Here is a 21380-nt window from a genome sequence, read left to right as displayed (position 1 = left end):
GCCCGGGTTCAGATCCCGGGCGCGCACCGACACACCGCTTCTCCGGCCATGCTGAGGCCGCGTCCCACATACAGCAACTAGAAGGATGTGCAGCTATGACATACAACTATCTACTGGGGCTTTGGGGGAAAAAATAAATAAATAAAAGTTTAAAAAAAGAAAAAGTAGTATATCTTGAGGTTTTGTGTGTGTTTTGTGGGGGTTTTTTGTTTATTTTTTGTTTTTACTTGAACCACTTATTCTGGATGTCTTCCCGTGTCTGTATATAAATTTATCTCATTCTTTTTAACAACTGCATAATACGTCATAGTCAGGGGGGAAAAAAAGCATTCTTTTTAGTAGGTCATGTCTTTAAAAAGCAAGCTGTTCTACGCGAAGTTTGTAAGTGGAGGAGAAATAAAAGAGATGGAATTTTTTAAATAGAGGTAGGACAAAAAAAAGAGGTTATAAACAATAAAAACAGGAGTTGTGGTTGAAAATGATATTTGTGAACAGCAGACCCTGTGTCATTGCAGAAGACCAATAATGATGACTCAGAAAGGAGATTTTTTTAGTATGGGGGAGGCATAGAGCCACTTTTAAATGTACCAGTAGACCCTAGGGTATCAGTATATCAGTATATGTATCTGTGATAAAGTGAAGGCAAGATTAAAGTTCTAGTTCCAGCGCTGCCCTATGCTGATACAGACTTGGTCAGATCTCCTGTGCTGTCTGACATGGACTTGAGGAACATATAAGATAGTGTATATAAAAGCACTTTGAAAACTATAAAATATTACACAAATGTGAATGTTGCGATTTTAGTAAAAATACCTTAGACCTAGAATAGCTATTCTGTTATTATGTAATTTCAGAATTTATCTTGAGAAAATAAAATTAGGCATCTTATCCTTTTCACTTCATTGAATCAACCTAAGGACCAGAATGTATTCAAGACATGAATTATTGCCGTTAAAGAGATTTCGGTAAAAAAGTTATTACGCCATCATGCACTATATAGAACACTTTAAATTACATTCTAAATAGTTTTTAATGTTCTTGTTTACCTGGAATGTTATTGAAAGAAACATTGAGGAGGATCTAGCAAAGCTAGGGCTTGGTACATATTTGTTTAAGTGTTGATTTCATCTGGTGAAGAAGAGGATGAGCAGACCTTCTCAAAAATCCGAGCTTAATTCCTTGAAAGATATTGAGATACTTCTTTTTGACCCTCTGCTAACAAAGTGTAAAGGCTAAACATCATTCTTCACGTTATACATTTTTCATAGTCTACAAAAATCTTATATTGTGACACTTACAAATCAAATAACCATCACTGTGTTGCTTCAGCATGATGTTCAAAGAAATTCCTGCTTTCTCTCTGTTGTTACTCTTAGACCCATTTCCTATTTTGTTTCTCTTTTTTTTCCCCCACGTGCAGTTTTTGGATGAAGACTTGAAGGTAGCTGGGAAATACAAAGGAAATGATTATAGCCAGTACTCTCCCTGGTCATGTGACACCATCGGCTCCTACATTGGAACCAAAGATGCAAAACCCAAAGATGTTGTGGCAGCAGGGAGTGTGGAAATGATGGTATGTGTAATAACTAAGCCATAATTAATACAAGTCAAGATAAACCAAATAAATTATCCCTCAGTATAGTGTAGACACAAATAATTGAGCTTTGCTTAAGAGTTTCAGGCCATATTATATACTATGTGTTTGAATTATATTTAAACTATATAGTTTTTTGTTTCTTTCAGGTAAAAATAAAAATAACTTTTAATACTTATCTAGACGAAGAAGAGCATATATTTCTGTGCAGCCAGCAGTTAACCCAACAACTGTTTAGAACCAAAATTAAATTATTTTGCATAATTAAGATCTTAGATTTCTTGCCCAAATAAAGTATAACTATTTTACAGCTCTGAAGTTTAAACAATAAAGTTGAATCTAGTGAACAATAGTAGTATTTGACTCAGAATTGTAGCTGCTTGGCTTGAAGTTAGCTGTGGTGTACTGAAACATATTAAGCTTATGCTATTTTGTTTTTTAACAAAAAATAATGTAACACCAGTGTATCTAATACTCAAACTTAAAATATCTCACCATTTTATCTTAATTGCTTCTTTATTTTTTAAAGAAATAAAACTTTATAAAAGTAGTTAAATCTTCCTATGTATACCTCTCTAATCTCGTTTTTCTCCCTCCCTCCTTCCTGGAGGTAATCTCTATTCTGAATTGTGAGTTTATCATTTCATGAATCATTTTGTACTATTCCTAAACAATTTTGTTTTGCATGTTTATAGACCTTATATATATTATATACTTCAATTTGCATTTTCATTCAGCATTGTTTTGAGATGTATCCAAATTTCAAATTATGGTACATATCCAAATTATGTACCTATAATTTCATTCATTTTAACTGTTTTTATTAGATACCATTGTATGATAACTGATATCATACAACAAAGATATATGTAAATTAGTATTTATTCATTTTCCTGTTGATGGACATTTAAGCTGATTTTAATCTTCTATTATTATGTATAGTACTATAGAGAACAATCTTGTGTTTGTCTCCTTGTGCACATGCATGAAAGTTATGCTTAGAAAGTTATTGCTGGGTTGAAAGGTATGCCTTGACTATTATTCTTAAACCATTTGCCCTTATTAACTCTAACAGAGGGTCCCTAGGTTATTATACAGGTTTTCATAGACAAATACTTGTCCAGCTGGTTAAGAGAAGACCAATTCTTGGTATTAGAAAAGGAAGACTTGGATGCTAATACCACTATAAATGAGTGAAGTGATATCTATAGCATAAATACCATTAGATGCCAGCCAAAAAAAAAAAGAGGAAGAAAGGGATATAGAGGATGAAAAAGCAAAAATGAACCTTTTGTTTTTCTGTGGTGGGATTAGGGAAACATTGTTTTTACGCCATAGGAAACAGCCTAAGAACAGGAATGAGATGAGGAGGAGATAGAAAGGAACACTTGCTTTGTACCTGGCTTTCAAAAAGGGTTATTAAATTAACATTTAAGGGTTTTTAAATGTTAATTTAAGGGTAATTAAAGTAACATAAATATTAGCAAAATAAAACTCATTTCCTTAAATCAGTAAAGGATAAAAATGTTTGCCAGCCTGACCTAGGTGTAATTGAAAATCTCCCAAATGGGTGTAAGAAGTCTAGCCCAGTATTTCTCAAATATTAATGTGCATATAAATTACCTAGGGGTCTGTTAAAATGCAGGTTCTAATTCAGTAAAACTGGGCTGGGACCTAAGATTCTTCATTTCTAATGAGTTCCCAGATGGTGCTGATGCTGCTGGTCCTTGGACTATACTTTGAATAGCAAGGGTCTAGCGATTAGATTTCCATTTCCATTTATCTCAGTACTTATTTCTTTCTGACTGGAAGCCCTTTGAAAAACCTATGTTGGCACTTACATTTTTAAACAGTGTTTTTGTAACTATTGAGTTCTGAAATTAATTGAGTGCATCATGATGGATCTTTTTTAAAGAAATGAATTTGAATAACATAGAATATAAATACAAGAGTATATTCCATATATTAAGGGTAAATATTTGTCATGAAATTATATATTTGAATGTATACATGTACTGGATCATGATGTAAAATATATTTCTTATTGTGGGGAGTGGTCTAAGGTGTAAAAAGCAGTGTTTTATATGACAGCCAAAGGCAACTAATGATTTTACTCTTACCAGTGAGAACATTGTACTCTTTTTTTAACTTTTTAACAGAGCTAGAATAAATTATGTTAGAGATCTAAGTGTGGGGTGGATTTCTCATTTTACTTTTTATCAGAATGTGGAGAGTAAAGGAATGAGAGACCAGCGATTGGATCTTCAGAGAAGAACAGCAGAAACTAGTGATGATGACCTCATCCCATTTGGAGATCGACCAACAGTATCTCGGTTTGGTGCCATCTCTCGAACTTCCAAAACAATATATCAGGGTGCTGGCCCAATACAGGCTATGGCACCTCAGGGAGCTCCCACAAAACCTATTAACATTTCAGGTAAGAATCTCTGAAGTAAGCTGATCTAGAGGGTTCGTATTCATGATTCCCAGCACCACCCCTACTCCCCATTTACTATCAGTGCTTTCCGTAATCTTCTAAAGCAGTAATCTTCAGACTTTTGCATGGAATTATCTCTGTGGAAGGTAATTATAGCCCAGGGAATTCTAGGGGTACAAACTAAAATTAAATGTGTGTATGTGAAGATTGCCTATGTTTTTTTAAATAGCTTCATTGCTTTTATTTAAATAGTACAGTCTCACTTTTAAAGAAAAATTGAAACAGAAAAAATGACAAAGACTGATGTTTTAGTGGTGAAAAAACAGTCATCAATACCCTATTACCATTTTGGTAAACATCTTTCCAGACAGCTGTGTACACAATGTGCCTATGCATTTTACATTATGGCTACCTTAAAAGAAGAATCAGGGCTGGCCCTGTGGCTTGGTGGTTAAGTGCGCACGCTGCGATGCTGGCGGCCCGGGTTCGGATTCCGGGTGCGCATCGAGGCACCACTTCTCTGTCCATCCTGAGGCCGAGTCCCACGTACAGCAACTAGAAGGGTGTGCAGCTGTGACATACAACTATCTACTGGGGCTTTGGGGGCAAAAAATAAATAAAAAATCTTTCATAGAAAGAAGAATCAAATCTATGAATTATATCATACCACCGTAAATTATTCTCTTCTAGATTATAGTCCATATGGAACCCATGGTGGCTGGGGAGGTTCTCCGTATTCACCTCATCAAAACATACCTTCTCAGGGACACTTCAGTGAGAGGTATGAGTCATTCTTTTTACTTTTACAAACCTTTAAGATTATTCAACTTTTATTATTTTGTTTTTCTGGTCAACAATATTTTTAAAAATAAAATTTAAAATTTATTCCACACTTTCTTTCCCACCAAAGGGAGAGAATGTCCATATCAGAAGTCGCCGGTCATGGAAAACCCCTTCCATCTGCTGAGAGGGAACAGCTACGGCTAGAATTGCAGCAACTAAACCATCAAATTAGCCAACAGACCCAGCTACGTGGACTAGAGGTACCAACCTATAGATTTTTTTTCATTCCAATTTTTGAGGCATTCTCAAAGAGATTCTAAAAGGAGGAACTTTGAGATACTATGAACACAAAATTTAATGGTCTGTTTCTTAAGAGTTAGATAGATGTTCATTCTTCAAAAAATTTAAGGACTTAGAGTTCAGTTCTGGGACAGTAGGAAACTTAGAATTTCTATTACCTGAGAATAGAAAACAGGTTATCTGAAATTTCCCAGCAGGAGCTTTTATATTCCCTGATGGCACATTTAAGTTTAAGGTATACAGTTTTTCTCAACAAATTCTTTTAGCTTAAGATTTCTTTTTAATTTCTCTTATTTCCTTTAATCCTCAGCATTTATTTATAAATCTTTAAAAAGTAGAAACTTAGAACTTTGATCAAAAAAAATAGCCTATGTATAATAATAGCACCTTTCATTAATATAGTTCTTTCAGTCTATAAATTGCTCTCATACATCTTATTTGACCCTTACAATGTCCCTGACAGGTAGGTTAAGCAGGCAGTATTGTCTCCCTTTTTTAGTTGAAAGATATGAGTTTAACAGAGGTTGAAACATGAACCCAACTCTTCATACTCCAAATTCAGTGTTCTTAACACTGTGCTGCCTGACACTTAAGAGAAACAAAATATCAGAAAACAAAGAATTTTAAAAATCCTTTAAGTGCCACTTAAGGAAGACTAGGTTTTGTTTATACTGTTATCCTTTACTTGCGAACATATTCTATGAATATGGAAAACTGAAGACATTCTAGTGATAAATACATTGCTCCCTTCTGGAGAAAAAAAATACTGTTATGACATTAGTCTTTAGCTTTCTACCAAGATCTTTAATAATAGGTAAGACATGACTTGGGAAATAAATTTCTAACTAATTCTATCTTAGACTTTCTTACTAGGAAGACCAATAGGTGATTGTTTTTTGGAACACATGTCTGGCTTGTGCTCTTATGTGAGCAATAAGGTTTAGAATTTTTAAAGACCTATATAATAATTCATATTTTGTCTCCTTTTCCAATTTATTTATTTATGTTGGTCCAAAACATCTTGCTGATTCCTATTGTAAGAAAAAGAATGCTATATTTAGTTATGTCCATCTTTAATTCATTAACTGTTTAAAGATTCAGACCTTTAACTCCATAAAGCATTATTCCTTAAACAGCTAATTCATGGCTTTTTGTCATAGTCGAGATTTCTAGACACATTTTTCTGTCCCAAAAGAATATCAGCATCATTTGGAAGCTTGCCACATATTTAACTCACTATGGTTAAAAGTCATTGCCATTACTGAGGTTTCATCAAAATAAATTACAGATTTACTTCAGAGAAAATTCAGTAAAAAAAGAGGAGGAGGGCCTGGCCCCATGGCTGAGTGGTTAAAGTTTTCCGCACACTCTGCTTCAACAGCCTGGGTTTGCGAGTTTGGATCCCAGGCGAGGACCTACTTCATTCACCAGCCGTGCTGTGGCAGTGTCCCGCATATAAAGTGGGGGAAGATTGGCACGGCTGTTAGCTCAGGGCTAATGTTCTTCAATGCAAAAAATTAAAAAAAAAAAATCCAAAAGAGTTAAAAAAAAAATGCATATTTATAGTTGACTTCTCTTTCAAGTAAGAAAATAAAAAGAGCAACTTATACATAAGACTAAATTACTTATTCACTAAGTTTAAATCCTTTATTTTTTTCTTTTTTTATTCAAATAGTATTCAAAGAGAGACACAGTGTCTTATTGTTGCATCATTTTTATGGCAAATACCTGAGTGATAAGCCACTTAGGGCTGTGGTCTGGAATTGGGCCTGGTCATTCTGTACATGGTGTGAAGTGTGTTGAGTTGTGTATGTGCTTGGCTTTATGCACTAGGCTGTTAGTAACAGGCTGGTGTTTCAGAGGGAGGCGAACACCCTGGCAGGCCAGTCACAGCCCCCACCACCACCTCCAAAATGGCCTGGAATGATCTCAAGTGAGCAGTTGAGCTTGGAACTGCACCAGGTGGAAAGGGAAATCGGGAAGAGAACTCGGGAACTGAGTATGGTGAGTGTTACGGTGGGAAAAGAGAGGGAAGGTGAAAGGAAAGCTTCTGTGTAGTTGTGTCATAGAACTCATGGCCCTAGAGTTCTAGAATCATCTAGAGCTATAGAATCGTTACCCCCAGGCACTCCAATGAGTGATTAATACTTAGAGTAAGTCTCATGAAGATGGGCTGCCTCCCGGGCTGGCCCGGTGGCTTAGCGGTTAAGTGCACGCGCTCCGCTGCTGGCGGCCTGGGTTCGGATCCCGGGCATGCACCGACGCACTGCTTCTCCGGCCATGCTGAGGCCACGTCCCACAAACAGCAACTAGAAGGATGTGCAGCTATGACATACAACTATCTGCTGGGGCTTTGGGGGAAAAAATAAATAAATAAAATCTTTAAAAAAAAAAAAAAAGATGGGCTGCCTCCTTATTTTACTATTCCCCTCCTCATTCCCTTTTGGTTTGAGTGTGTTCTTTGTTTTAGGAGTCTGTATTGTGAAAAACTTGTAGGGAAAACAAGGTAGTTAGCTGGAAGTTATTCAATTTCTGTTAAACGTACTGATTAGGGAAGCAGAGGGGATGGTGTTTATGATTTTGCAGTACCATCATGTTATACAAAGATGTATTACCAAATACCATTCTGGTTTTCACAGCCCTCAAGTTATTGATCACCTCTTTTTTGTTATGAGTGAGATGCAGTCTACACATTCTTTCCTGTGGGATTGTATCTACAGGTGTGTTTAGGATTTGCTTCCTAGTGCATAAACACTCATTTCAGGAAATTTTGAATCTTCAGGGATTAAACCACTCCCTCTAGGTTGCATGGAAATTGACTTTTTTTTTTTTGAGGAAGATCAGCCCTGAGCTAACATCCATGCTAATCCTCCTCTTTTTTGCTGAGGAGGACTGGCCCTGGACTAACATCCGTGCCCATCTCCCTCCACTTGATATGGGACACCGCCACAGCATGGCCTGACAAGTGGTGCATCGGTGCGCACCCAGGATCCGAACCCGGGTCGCCAGCAGTGGAGTGCGTGCATTTAACCACTACGCCACAGGGCCAGCCCCGGAAATTGACTTTTTTGAGCATAGTTTTCACATTCTTTCTAAGCAAATAAATGGGGCATTTATTTTTCTGTTTTCAATAAGTATGTTATAGATCCTTATTATCTTTTGACTTACTTTTTCTAAGTCATCAGTTTTTCTGTGAGATTTTTTCATGTTGTCTTGAGGCATTCTCCCTCTCATTGTCCAGCTTGGATAGTGAGCAAGTGGGTTGTACTCTATTTAGTTTTTGTGTATGTCTCTCTTTTAGTCTGTCTGTTTCTTTGGTCATTCCACAAAATTAAATATGATTTCTGAGTCATCAGTTTGTATTATCTATATTTGGTTTCTCTTCCATTAGCAGCATTAAATAGGAGATAATTGAATTTATTTCCTTCTCTTTCAAAGGAGAACCAGTGTTCTCTGGACATGAAAAGCAAATCGAATACAAGTAAGCAAGCAGAAAATGGACAACCGGAACCACAACATAAGGTTCCCACTGAGGACCTTACACTGACATTCAGGTAAAGAAAGGGACATTATATTATCCAGTTGTGACAGAAGTTTCCTCATAAATATGATTTGATTTTTTAAATATAATTATTCTGTGTACATTGAGAAAATAATATTTTTGCATAAATTTAGGAGTTATAAAACTTCTTTCAGAACATATCCAAGGTTGAATTATCTGTTAATACCTAACAAATGAAATTTTCTGATGTTGTTTCCTTCCCCTTATTTTTTAATTTATTTAAAACCAGTGTTAACATTTTGATGTATACCCTTCTAGTGTTTTTAAAATGTGTACGCATTTAGCCTCTTTCAAACCCACCCCCCCCCAATCCCCCTGTTTTTAATTTGGTCTATCCATATCATCCAATATTCTTCTACAAGTGTGGAAGGATAATTATCAGCTATCATGAACAACCCTGCAATAAACAATATTGTAGTTAACTCTTTGTTTGTATATCTTTAATTACTTCCTTAGGGTATTTTGAGACTTTTGATGCATAGTCCTGAGTTGCCCTCCTAATGATATATAACAACAATTTCTAATGCCCTGTTACTTTCTGGCTTAGGTTTTGGCTGTTTAAATCCATGCGTTTTCCTGGATTCAAAATAATTATTTATACTAGTAAACTTGGTAAAGCAAGGACCAGTACTTTTTCTTAAAGGTCAGATAGTAAATATTTAAAATTATGGGTCTTAACATCTCTGTTGAAACTCTCGATTCTGCCATTGTAGTGTGAAAGCAGCCAGAGACAGTATGTAAACAGAGGGACAGGCCATGTTCCAATAAAACTTTATTTACAAAAACAGACAGCTGGCTAGCCTTAGTTTGCCAACCCCTGTGCTAAAGCATGGATCTAGAGCTGTAAATTAGAGTCTGAAGGCCATTCATATGTTTTTCCATCCTGCTAAAAGAAAGGGCTTGCTAATTTTATTCTACTAAATAATCATTTTTATCTCTCTCCTTTTGTTAAAATTCCACCTCCTCTTTTTTTTATGTTAACAGTGATGTACCAAATGGATCAGCCTTGACACAAGAGAATATCAGCCTCCTATCAAACAAGACCAGCTCTCTGAACCTGTCAGAGGACCCTGAGGGAGGAGGGGACAACAAGGACTCCCAGAGATCAGGAGTTACACCCAGTTCTGCTCCCTAAAATATGAGGAGTCCTACTTTTATCTTCTGCTCCTAATCAATTTGTGGGGCATAGGGGTAGGAGAACAGATAACTTCTAAACTTTTTCTCTGAGAGTGGTCAGAGAAATCCAGGAAAAGCATTGGAGGCAATGTGCACAAACACCACTACTAAAAACAAATCCTGCACATAGTTCACATTAATGCATTTTTTAATTTAAAAGAAAAAGAAAAAGAAAATTAGCAGTATCTGCAAGCAATTCAGATTAAATTTGTTTTTGTTCTGTGAATGAACTTTATTTTAATAACTTTGGACGCCTTGGATCCAGGGCTTTAAAAAAAAAGAAGATATTATATATACACTCTGTTTGATTAATTGTATGATCTTAATGAAGTAGGTTTTTCTTGTATTTTGGTATTATTACATACCCAGTGTATAATTCCTTACCCCTAGTCCTTTCCAACTCTCACAACCCCATAAGTTAAAACAGACAAAAAGCACTTTCTGAGAATTCTGTGGTGCTTGAGAAACAAAGAGACAGTAATAGACTAGTTCTTAGAAAATGTGCAGCAAACCAACTTTTCTGAGAGCTGTTATTTAGAAGCCATAGTTTTCTTTCCCTTTATGGGTCACTAGCTTCATGTGTAGGTATGTTTTCCATATGGCATTAAAACTTTTTTTGTTGTTCAGGAGAGTTTTATCTCTTGTTTTTGTTTTTATTTCAACTTTTCAGAGAGATAATGACCAATTAATTTTGAAGTGCTCATTTCCATATTATGGGTCCTTTTCATTGATTTAATGTAATCAGAAAGCCAAGCCCATGTTTTAGATTGTTTGATTAGATTTAAATGGAGCTTATTTTAAGAATGAACTGTAATTTATTAGCACTGCAAATACACAGTTGGTGCATTGCCTCTATTGAGCTGATACTTGGAAATTTGGAGCTGTGCTTTTCCAAATTGAACTTTTGTTGAAATCCTAGAATGTTCAAAAATCAGGACCATCAACCATATTTTAAAACTGCAACACTTGATTTGAACTTAAAATGAACAGAGCCACATTATTTCAATGGATGTTTTTGTTTTACTCTCAAAATCCAAAAGTGTAAAGTAAAATCCCTGGAGCCTCTGGCTTTCAAAGAGATTTGGCAAATACAAACTGACGAGAGCTTAAGGATAGTTTACAAATTGATCACTTGTTGCTGTTCGGAATCATTAGCACAAGTAGGTAGTAAGTACCTAGACGTCAATTTTCATAGACCTGGCTTTACAATATTGAAAAGAGTCTTCATGAAAATGTTGAAAAGAGTAAGGAAGAATTGTCATTATTTAGTTCTGCTGCACATATTCTGATGCCACGTGTCTATACTGAACTAAGACCCTATAAAACATGTTTAGTGGGAATTATTTGACATAGTCACCCTCCCCACCCCTCTGTTTGCCTGATTTTTAAAAATTTCCCTCTCTGGATTATACTACTAAAACAGAAAGCACTGGTTATGTAATAAGTTACTGCATTGCTTTGGTTGGGTAAAAGCAAGAGTTTATATTTTTCTTGTTTCTTATTTTCTTAACTCTTAACTCCTGCTGAGGTCATAACAGCCTCAGTCTAAGCTCTGTGTCCATCATACTGTTAACTGAAACAAATGGGGGGGTGGGGAGGGTTAATACAGTCCTGTCATTGCCTACCAGTAGGAGAGTCCAAACAGAACACTCTTTTGAGTAGCAATTATTTAATTTGCCCAGTCAAGGCACCGTGTTTATATACTATTTCACATTGAATTTGATTATGCCCTACAGACCTGGCTGGTCAAGGATTTGATATACACATATTGGCTTGGGATTCGAGCTTTCTTTTTTATTTAAATAAAAATTTATATATATATTATATATATACATATATACATAGCTATATCTGTATATATATTGGGTATGTTTTAAGGATTTTTTCGCGTGAGCGCAGCTGTTGCGATAAAATGACTGATTGGGAGGTAGAAGCACTGAATGAAGATGAGGCATTTTTTTAGTCAATGGCCATATTTTCCTTTCTTTTTTTTAATACACTTGCTTTTTTGCTTTTTTTGTTTGTTTTATTTTTTGCTTAAAACCCTCTTACATTTACTCTTCAAATGCTTATTGTTTTTTGGGAGAAGGAGAGAAACTTTTGTATGTCTGACAGAGTCCCAAGATTTTTCATTTCTCTGTATAACCATAAAAGGCAACATTCTTGGCCTCCAAGCTTCTGTAGGCAGATTTGGGCAGATCTTATTTCTCCTTTGGACATGTTAGATAATTTCGAAATTTTAGAACTTCTGAATTTTAAATTTTTCTAAATTTTGGTTCAATTTGGAACTCAAAATGATTCTGCTATTGAAAGGGAATTTTGGGGTATTAATTTTGTTGCAGTTAGGAGTAAAAGTAAAATTCCGTTTTGAGTATCTATTGAAACTCCTAATAACTCAACTTCTGTTATTCTTGTTCTTATTTTCTTCAAATACACTCATTTTTGCTTTCACCATTTTGATTTTGTAAGCTAGGCAGGAACAGGGATTAACTTACACAGTATTCCTATTCTGAATGAAACCAGAAAAGCTACTGTTTTAAATTGACTTAAAGTAGTCTCTTTCACTTTTTAAGGTATTTTCATTTGGGGGGGAATCTCTTAAATTGTAGCCTTAATTCTAACTGTACCTCTCTAAGACCCCACACTATAGAGGAAATCTCCTTGAGTAGAAAGGCAGAAGAATAGTATACTGTCCCATTGTGCCTATAACTTACCTATTTTAAATTAGTCATTCTGCCTTACTTCATGGAAATTCTTATAACTTTCCTAGTGCTCACAAGCAGTTTTAAGAATTCAAGAAAAGCTCTAAAGTTTAGGTATTTTTGTTTTTCTTTTCTTTTTCTGTATGCTATGCTTTGTGTTATGATAAGCCTGTAAGGATAAATGGCTTGTTTGGGCAAAACTGCTTGACTTTTTAACTGCTTTTTTGTCAAAATCTGTGAAAGGCATTTATTTTTCTGGCTTTTTAAATTTAAACTTAGAGACACTTAAGAGGTGAAACCAATCAGATAGGAAATATAGTTTTTATGCCTTCTACTTATTAAAATATTAATTTCTTCTGAAGATGACTGCTTTTCACTGAATTTAGAAGCAAGACTTGGACATCTCAGATGAAAATGAACAATTCTGAGAGTGTTAAGGCGTTGTATTCACTCTTGTTTAGATAACAAAACCAGGATTTTATTATAGTTAGGAATATAAAAGTACTTTGACTTATTCTTTTTTCAAGGGGGTCTCTGGAAAAGAGTAGAAGAACTGAGAATAAGATAGCTAGATTGAATTTCCTGACTTACATGTAGTTCTTTTGCCTTACTTACAGATACTGTCACAAGATAAGTCCAATAGCTGCCCTGTCTTGGGTAATTTACAGAGGCTGAAATAACCAAATATCCATTCCTTTTTACTTTTCTAATCAAAAGAAAAGTTAGTTATAGCATGGGTTTCTGATAATATTATTCAAATAATAAAACACTATTTCTAATGCCAGCTACAAATATTCAACTACTCAGAATGTATGAAAATTTATTTTGGTACAGCATGAATGTGGCTGATTCCCTTCTCCCATCTTATTTCCCTTCCCTTCTCCTAGTCTTTCACATATATTTTATTCTTTTGCCTAAAAGACATAAAATTGGTATGATTCTCATTTGCCACTTTGAATATGTAACTCCATCAGACTTTCCATAGGTCTTTGGGGTTGGAGCCCCAATTTTTTTTTCTGGCCCTTCTCTATCTTGCAAATTCCCTTTGACTTTCCCACTGCCCTCCCCAATCTGCAACAGTGACAGTTTGCTGCCTCAAAACAGAGCATTCAAATGAATTCGCTTAGCCAATAACTTCTGTGAAGTTGCCTTTTCTAATGGTGTTATTACTCAGTGATGCACAAATGTGGTATTTGCCCTACTGGTAGGCAAACAAAGGTCTGGTTAAGAATGATAACCTGCTGTTTTCTTTAAAGGAGAGCCAAAGACTTGTGCTTTACTCTGTTTTGGTTTGGGGGGAAATAGTAGCCATTTTGATTGTGAAACCTTTTAGTATTTGTTAATTGATTGTACTGTGTAAGTAGATTTATCTCAGGTTAACTGTTAAAGTTAGCTGGCCTTATAAAATGTAAAAATAATGAAAATTCATCAGTTTCTCTAAACCAGTGAATGTCATCTACAATATTGTATGTAAACAGTCCCTCCCCCCTTTTTTTGAGATTATCTTGTTATGATAGCATCTTGTGTGGTTTTGTTTTTTTATTTGTGCCTAAAGGAGAATCTACTATCACAATAGTGGAGTCATGGGACTGGGTGAAAAAAAAAAAATTTATGAGCATGACTGGTAAGAAATAATTAACTATAGTCAGTACATGTTAGATTATATTTAGATTCAGAGAAAAATAGATTTTTTTCACTAAAGAGTATTCAGTTGTTATTATATACAAATGATAAAGGATGGAGGTTTTACCATCTTTTTTCCACTTTCTTTTTGCTCATTTTAAAGAATTGCGTAAAGGTTTCACATATAAAATCTATCTGTAAAAAGCACCTGTGATGATTTATATGTCGTTAAAAGGAAAGGCTCAGTTACTTTTTAGGAGAAATTATTAACCTGCCTGGAAATGAACTGCATTGTTTACTTAGATTTTTACCCTAAAAGAGTCCCAGTTGTATTTATTTTTATAGTGTTGCAAGGTGGTCTCTTCCCTGAAAAATCTGCCCATCCTTTTAGATAAAAATTAGAGCTACTGAACTAAAGCAAATTTCACTTTCAAAGTTAGGGATTGAACAAGCAAGCAGTCTACTGCTGTCATCATTTTGCCTGAGTGCCCATTTTGCTGGTCCACATTCATACCTTTCTACCTTGAACAGCTATGATTTTTATGTTTATTTGTTGCTTCAGCTCAGCTTTATTAAATTTTCCTGCCGAAATGACTTATTGGGAGTTGTAGGTGGATTGCAGTTAATATTTTTTAACAATTCTTAATTCAACTTTTCTGAGCCACTTGAAAAAAAAAAGCTATTTTTGTCAAAAGGTACTAATAATTGTAGTAAATACCAATTTAAGATTTGGTTTTTAAGATTTTATTTCTTTGACTGCTAAAGATGTTTTCACATATAATAGATTCTAGTTGATAAGTAATACTAGCTATAATGTTAATAAAGAAGAAGAAACTGCTACCACCAGGAAGAAGTCACACCTTTTAATAATAAATGTGTTCCCAATAGGTGGGTTTTCGATACTGCACTGAACAAAGTGGGTAAAGAGCCCTTTTGAAATCCTGTTGTGATAAAGGGACTTAGCTCACCACTGGAATCCTTGTTTTCAGAGCCTCTGAATTTTCAGCCAAACACTGAATTTCCCCTAAACTTTATTCCTGAACAAAACATCCCTAGAGTAATAACCTTTATTTTCACAAGAAAATAAGGCATAATAACCCAAGAGAGAGAACTTAAACCTCAAGACAATATTGTATCCAAAAATATGTGTCTAGAAAAATAAAATCCTGTGGAGTTTGTTATCCTAATGTATATTATATACTAGATAAGTTGGTTTATTTTCTTGTATTGAGGTCTCACTGTTTCTGGTTGGGTTTTTTGTTTTGTTTTGTTTTGTTTTTAGCTCTAAGTAGACAGAGCTCACAAGTCTTTGGCATCCATTCCAGGTTGTGCACTCAGAGTCATCTTATAACTGGAAGCTGTCAGGTGGCCCCCTGCCCCCACCCCAGCTGGTGTGTGAAAGGGTCAAGAAAAAGATGGAAACAAACTATTGGGTGGATAATTGGTTGCCTGGTTGTTAGTTTTTTGTGTTTTTGGTTTTTTTTTTTTTGCCTGATTTTTTTAAACTACCATTTATTAGTGTAATCTGCCATTCTCACAATAATATCTGAACCACCCTATAAAATAGTCCTCTGATTTAAAGGCATTTTAAGCTTTTGCTTATGGTTTTCACATCCTCTATTCAACTAAGACACTGTCCTGAGAGCTGCTTTTTCCAGGTGTGTTGTTGCCTAAATTTTCCTCATTCCTCCTTTCATCCTTTCTCCTTCCTACCTTCTGGAATGAAAGGAACTTGGGTAAAAAATTTTTTTTTCATTTTATTCATTGATCCATAGGCTACTTTATGATGAATCTATGACTTTTTGGAACAAAAGCAATGGAAAAAGTGAATTAAGATAATGAACAAAACGTTTCACCCACTTAAACATTTTCCAGTTGTGAGATTCCTCTTCGTGTGTGTGGTCTCTTCCACCTGTTACCCCTGCTGCCCTTTTTCCCTGACTATGGTCAATTTGGTCTTTAGGCTCATACCAGTCTCCCCGAGACATTCTGCAGTCATTATCACCTTTTTGGGTGGATTTTATTTTGTTTTATTTTGTTTTTAAAAAAAAAATAACTTTTTAACATTGATGCATATTTGCTTGGGATAGAGCTTGTGTAATTTACCAATCGTATTGATTGTATGTGATTGTGCCCTGCAGAGGTATATTTAACAAGACAAAAATAATGTAGGTTAATAAAGGAGCCCGTGGGATTTGAGTCAGGTTATAAATGACTTCATGAAATCACTTACAGTTTTGGATAGTAAGAATTTGTATCTCCTGTTCTTAGAAATCAGTGCTAGACAAAATACCATTTTTAAAAAGTTTTCTTGCATCCCTATTTTTTTCCATGCCTCAGCTCCCTGTTCCTTCTTGCCTGCCTCCACCCACCTGTTCACAAGAATCTTGAGCCTTAAAGTGACAGCTTATTTTTATATTCCTAAAATTTGTGAAATTTTACTTTTTTCAAGTGTTTCCAACTTTTTTTTAAAAGGTGAAGACAAACAGATAATGGGTTGGAATTTCACAAGCTGTGAATAATTCCTTAGCATCTGGCAAACTGTGAAATCTTATTTGAAGACTTTATCTCCTGGAAGTTCTTTTGGAATGGGAAAAAGAACCATGTTTGGAATGGACCATTTTCCTCTCTTTTTTAATCTGTTTATATTTCCGATTTTTAAACAGTTTTCAAAACAAGTGAGGTGGAAAAAAAGAAATAGTAAGAAAATGTTTAGGGCAGCAGAACTCTGGGTCTGAATAAGTACATATTCCACTTGTTGCAGGTTTTTGAGAGGATTAGGGCCATCTTTTTCAATTTTGTATTATCTGTCTGCATGTTGTTTATATCAAAGATGCCACATTTTGTTAAAATGCTATTTCCTTTCTTGATTGCCTTGGAAACTGACTCAGCCTCATGTCGCTCCTACTTAGTGTTTAAGGCTCCCATGAGTTGCAGATAAAAGGATTATTTTAACAAGTAGAAGGAGGTGATTCACCTTTTGGTTTGTAAATATGTGCAAGTGTCTACCAGGTCTTTATCTGCTTTCTGTCAGCATTTATATTAAATGAGAAATTAATGAGGAGAAACGTGTAGTCTTTTTTGTAAATGAGTGTGCCATCTTACTCTAACCTTGGGATTATTTTCTTACACCTTTTTTATGGAGTTCTTTGGGTTTTTTTTTAGGTGAAAGATAGAAAAGTAGATAATGTGCACAAGCAAACACATACTTGAAGCCAATTTTATAGAGAGATCACAGGAATTAGTCCAACATTAAATACACTACAGTCCAATTCCTCCATTTGTTATACAGTGATTGCACATTAGGAATACAGGCAGTGGTGCTGAGATCCTAGGGTCAGTGTTCAATAAGACCCCCTGGCTAACATCCCAAGTCCTGGTTTTTATGGCTACTCTTAAAATCAGGACCTCCTTTATACTTAAGCAATATGGACTTGTTCTAGGTATCTTTCTGATAGAAGTACTTTTCTCTTTCCATTCTTACTGACTTTTCCTAATTATCTTGAAATCCCCACCCATTAGTCATTCCTTGCAGGGAGAGGATAAACGTGGGTTTGTTTTCTCCTAGAGACCACTGTAAAATATACCTTAGTCAACAAACTCACTGGCATGAAGAAGAAAAAACGGGAGGGGAGGGGACTACTCTAGATTAAAAGAAACTTAAGAGATACGAAAATCAAATGCAACATATGGACTTTGGATCCTGATTCCAGCTAGCCAAATGTACAGACATTTTTGATATAACTAGGGAGTTTAAGTATTGGGTATTAGATAATACCAAGAATTGACATTTTTATTCAGCATGATAATAGCAACATGGCTATATAAGAAAATGTCCACATTTTTCATAGATGCATAACTGACAGTGGCTGGGATTTCCTTTAAAATAACTAAATATTTTAAAAAGAAAAAATAATACACATTACTAGTGAAGATTATTTACTACTCCTACCGACAGTTAGCAATGAAGTGTCCCTTGGTGCTATATCAAAGGAAGGGGCCATGGTAAAAAAAAAGTCAGAGGGTATGAAGGATGGTAACTGCTGCAACCATCCTTGAGTGTTATAAAATCTAGAGTGGGAATTCCAAAACCAGACCTGCTGTCTTTACCACTTACCTAGGCCTACGCTGCTCACAAGCAATGGGGTACTTTCTGACCCCTTAGACTGAAACGCACATAGATAGGAGTTTGTTTTTTGTATGCATTAGCATTTCAGTAACCAGCTAATCTGCAGTGATCGATTAGTAAATCCCTTGCTTTCCAATATGGTGGCTCATTCAGTTAATGGCTACCACCCTTATTTGGAACACATAGCTCATCAAAAGTGAACTTTCCACTACTCATTGGCCACGCACTACAGTATTTACTAAAGTAATTTATTGAGTACTGCACAACATGGTAGAGGACAAAGAGAAAATACTCCTCAAGGAGCTTAGACTCCAAGTATGGAACTTGACATATATGCAGTTTAAAAATCGGTAACAAGCATCTACAAAACACTAGACAATTAGCAAAGAATTACTCAACCACAATTGTCCTCAGAAGAGCAAAGACCTCTAAGACTGTACACACAGGAGACAACCTTGCCTGGCTGAGGAATTTTCATTGAAGGTAAGACTTGAAGAATGGGGGGAATAAGGAGAGGCTGGAGACAAGAGACTCCTAGTCTGAGAAAACAGGATGTGTGAACTCTGAGAAAGAAGGAAAAAACCTGTGTTATGGAAACTGGAAGAAGGTCATTGAGGCTAGAATAGAGGGAGTAAGACAGTGGCTTGAGATGAGGCAGAGCCAGAATACGGAGGCCTGGAGGCTATGCTAAGGTGTTTGGATTTTATTCTGAAAGTAAAGGGACTCCAAGGACGGGTGGTAAGCAGGGGAATGAAGGGATCAGCTTTGCTTTTTTCTTCACATTTATGGGATAGCTTCTTTGTCTTTGTCAGTGCTTCTCAAACTTAATGTACATACAGTTCCCCTGGGCCCTTGTTCAAGTGCTGTTACTGTTCTAGCAGGTGGGGCCTGACATTATCTAACATGTTCTTAGGTGATGCCAGTGCTGTTTGTCTGAAGACCACACTTTTGAGTAGTAAGATTCTATGTGATAGGCAATTTTACAAGCAGAAAAATCCAGTTTCTGCCTATCAGATTTAAATTTTAGTGAAATGAATGAGATGTAAGACATAATTAGCACTACCTGGAGACTGCTTAAAGGAAAATGTGTAAGGCTGGAGAAGCAAGGTGATACAGGAAAGTTTTTACAACAAAGAGTTGATCCTGAAAGGCGTAGAAGGTTTATATGATGAACAAGGTGGGGAGCAGAGACTCCAGCCCTGGGAGCATATATGCAATCATGAAAGAATGTGGCCTTCTAACAGGAGTTCAAGGATCTGGGGATAGCTAGAAAAGTTAGGTTGAGGCCAGGTCTTGAAAAGCTTTGTGTACTATTCTGAGTTTGGATTTTATCCTTTAGTAATTAAAAAACAGTAAAAATTTTAAGCCAAAGACATAAATTGGAGATATCGCGGGTTCGTGTCCAGGCCACGGCAATAAAATGGATGTCACGATAAAGCGAGTCATACAAATTTGGTTTCCCGGTGCATATAAAAGTTATGTTTACCCTATACTGTGGTCTATTAAGTGTACAATAGCTTTATGTCTGAAAAAACCATGTACATACTTAATTAAAAAATACTTTACGTTGGGGCTGGCCTGGTAGTGTAGTGGTTAAGGTCACGTGCTCTGCTTTGGTGGCCTGGGATTCTCTGGTTCAGATCCCAGGTGTGGACCTACACACCGCTCATCAAGCCATGCTGTGGCAGCATCCCACATACAAAATAGAGGAAGATCGGCACAGGTGTTAGCTCAGGGACAATCTTCCTCACCAAAAAAAAGTAATAACTTATTGCTAAAAAATGCTAACCATCATCTGAGCCTTCAGCGAGTCACTTTCTGCTGGTGGAGGGTCTTGCCTCGATGTTGATGGCTGCTGACTGATGAGGGTGGTGGTTGCTGAAGGTGAGGGTGGCTGTGGCAATTTCTTAACACAATGAAGTTTACTGCATCAGTTGACTCTTCCTTTCATGAATGATTTCTCTGTAGCGTGAGATGCTGTTTGATAGCATTTTACCCACAGTAGAACTTCTTTCAAAATTGGAGTCAATCCCCTCAAACCCTGCCAGTGCTTTATCAACTAAGTTTATGTCATATTCTAAATCTTTTGTTGTCATTTCAACAGTCTTCACAGCATCTTCACCAGGAGTAGATTCCATCTCAAGAAACCACTTTATTTGCTCATCCGTAAGAACCAACTCCTCATCTGTTAAAGTTTATCATGAGATTGCAGCAAATCAGTCACATCTTCAGGCTCCACATCTGATTCTAGTTCTCTTGCTGTTTCCACCACATGTGCAGTTACTTCCTCCACAGAAGTCTTGAACCCTCAAAGTCATCCATGAGGAGTGGAATCAACTTCTTCCAAACTCCTGTTAATGCTTCTTCCCATGAATCATGAATGTTTTTAATGGCATCTAGAACAGTGAATCCTTTCCAGAAGGTTTTCAATTTACTTTGCCCAGATCTATCAGAGGAATCATTATCTATGGCAGCTACAGCATTATAAAATGAATTTCTTAAATCATAAGACTTGCAAGTCAGAATTACTCCTTGATCCATGGGCTGCAGAATTGATGTTGTGTTAGCAGGCATGAAACCAGCATTGATCTTGTACATCTCCATCAGAGCTCTTGGGCGACCAGGTGCATTGTCGATGAGCAGTAATATTTGGAAAGGAATCTTTCTTTCTGAGCAGTACGTCTCAACAGTGGGCTTAAAATATTCAGTAAACCATGTTGTAAACAGATGTACTGTCATCCAGGCCTCGTTGTTCCATTTATAGACCACAGGCAGAGTAGGTTTAGCATAAATCTTAAGCCCCTAGGATTTTCGGAATGATAAATGAGCGTTGGCCTCAACTTAAAGCGAATGCAACTTCACCAGCTGCATTAGCCCCTACCAAGAGAATCAGCCTGCCGTTTGAAGCGTTGAAGCCAGGCATTGACTTCTCCTCTCTGGCTACTAGTCCTAGATGGCATCTTCTTCCAATAGAAGGCTGTTTCCTCTACATTAAAAATCTGTTCTTTAGTGTAGCCACCTTCATTAATTATCTTAGCTAGATCTGGATAACTTGCTGCAGCTTCTCCATCAGC

General features: G+C 36.1%; 1 protein-coding gene across 5 annotated transcripts in view; it reads left to right on the top strand.

Moving 5' to 3' along the window:
* The window catches only part of RC3H1 (ring finger and CCCH-type domains 1), an 80742-nt gene extending 66669 nt beyond the window's left edge, over nucleotides 1-14073 (top strand). For 3 of the 5 annotated variants that reach the window (XM_087438147.1, XM_087438158.1, XM_004425022.3), the window contains exons 14-20: nucleotides 1421-1573; nucleotides 3818-4031; nucleotides 4722-4812; nucleotides 4942-5074; nucleotides 6948-7118; nucleotides 8553-8668; nucleotides 9661-14073. In XM_087438147.1, coding sequence (XP_087294273.1) covers nucleotides 1421-1573; nucleotides 3818-4031; nucleotides 4722-4812; nucleotides 4942-5074; nucleotides 6948-7118; nucleotides 8553-8668; nucleotides 9661-9811 — 1029 coding nt within the window. In that variant the 3' untranslated portion in view covers nucleotides 9812-14073. The remainder of the gene's footprint in view (nucleotides 1-1420; nucleotides 1574-3817; nucleotides 4032-4721; nucleotides 4813-4941; nucleotides 5075-6947; nucleotides 7119-8552; nucleotides 8669-9660) is intronic. The other 2 variants (XM_004425023.3, XM_014783398.2) reach the window with 2 other exon arrangements.
* Nucleotides 14074-21380: the final 7307 nt, after the last annotated feature.

The sequence above is a fragment of the Ceratotherium simum genome, chromosome 2, assembly GCF_057802395.1.
Source record: "Ceratotherium simum simum isolate JZ-2026a chromosome 2, ASM5780239v1, whole genome shotgun sequence".
NCBI lineage: Eukaryota > Metazoa > Chordata > Mammalia > Perissodactyla > Rhinocerotidae > Ceratotherium > Ceratotherium simum.
Note: the sequence above shows the minus strand (reverse complement) of the source record. Positions and strands in the feature narration are given on the sequence as shown.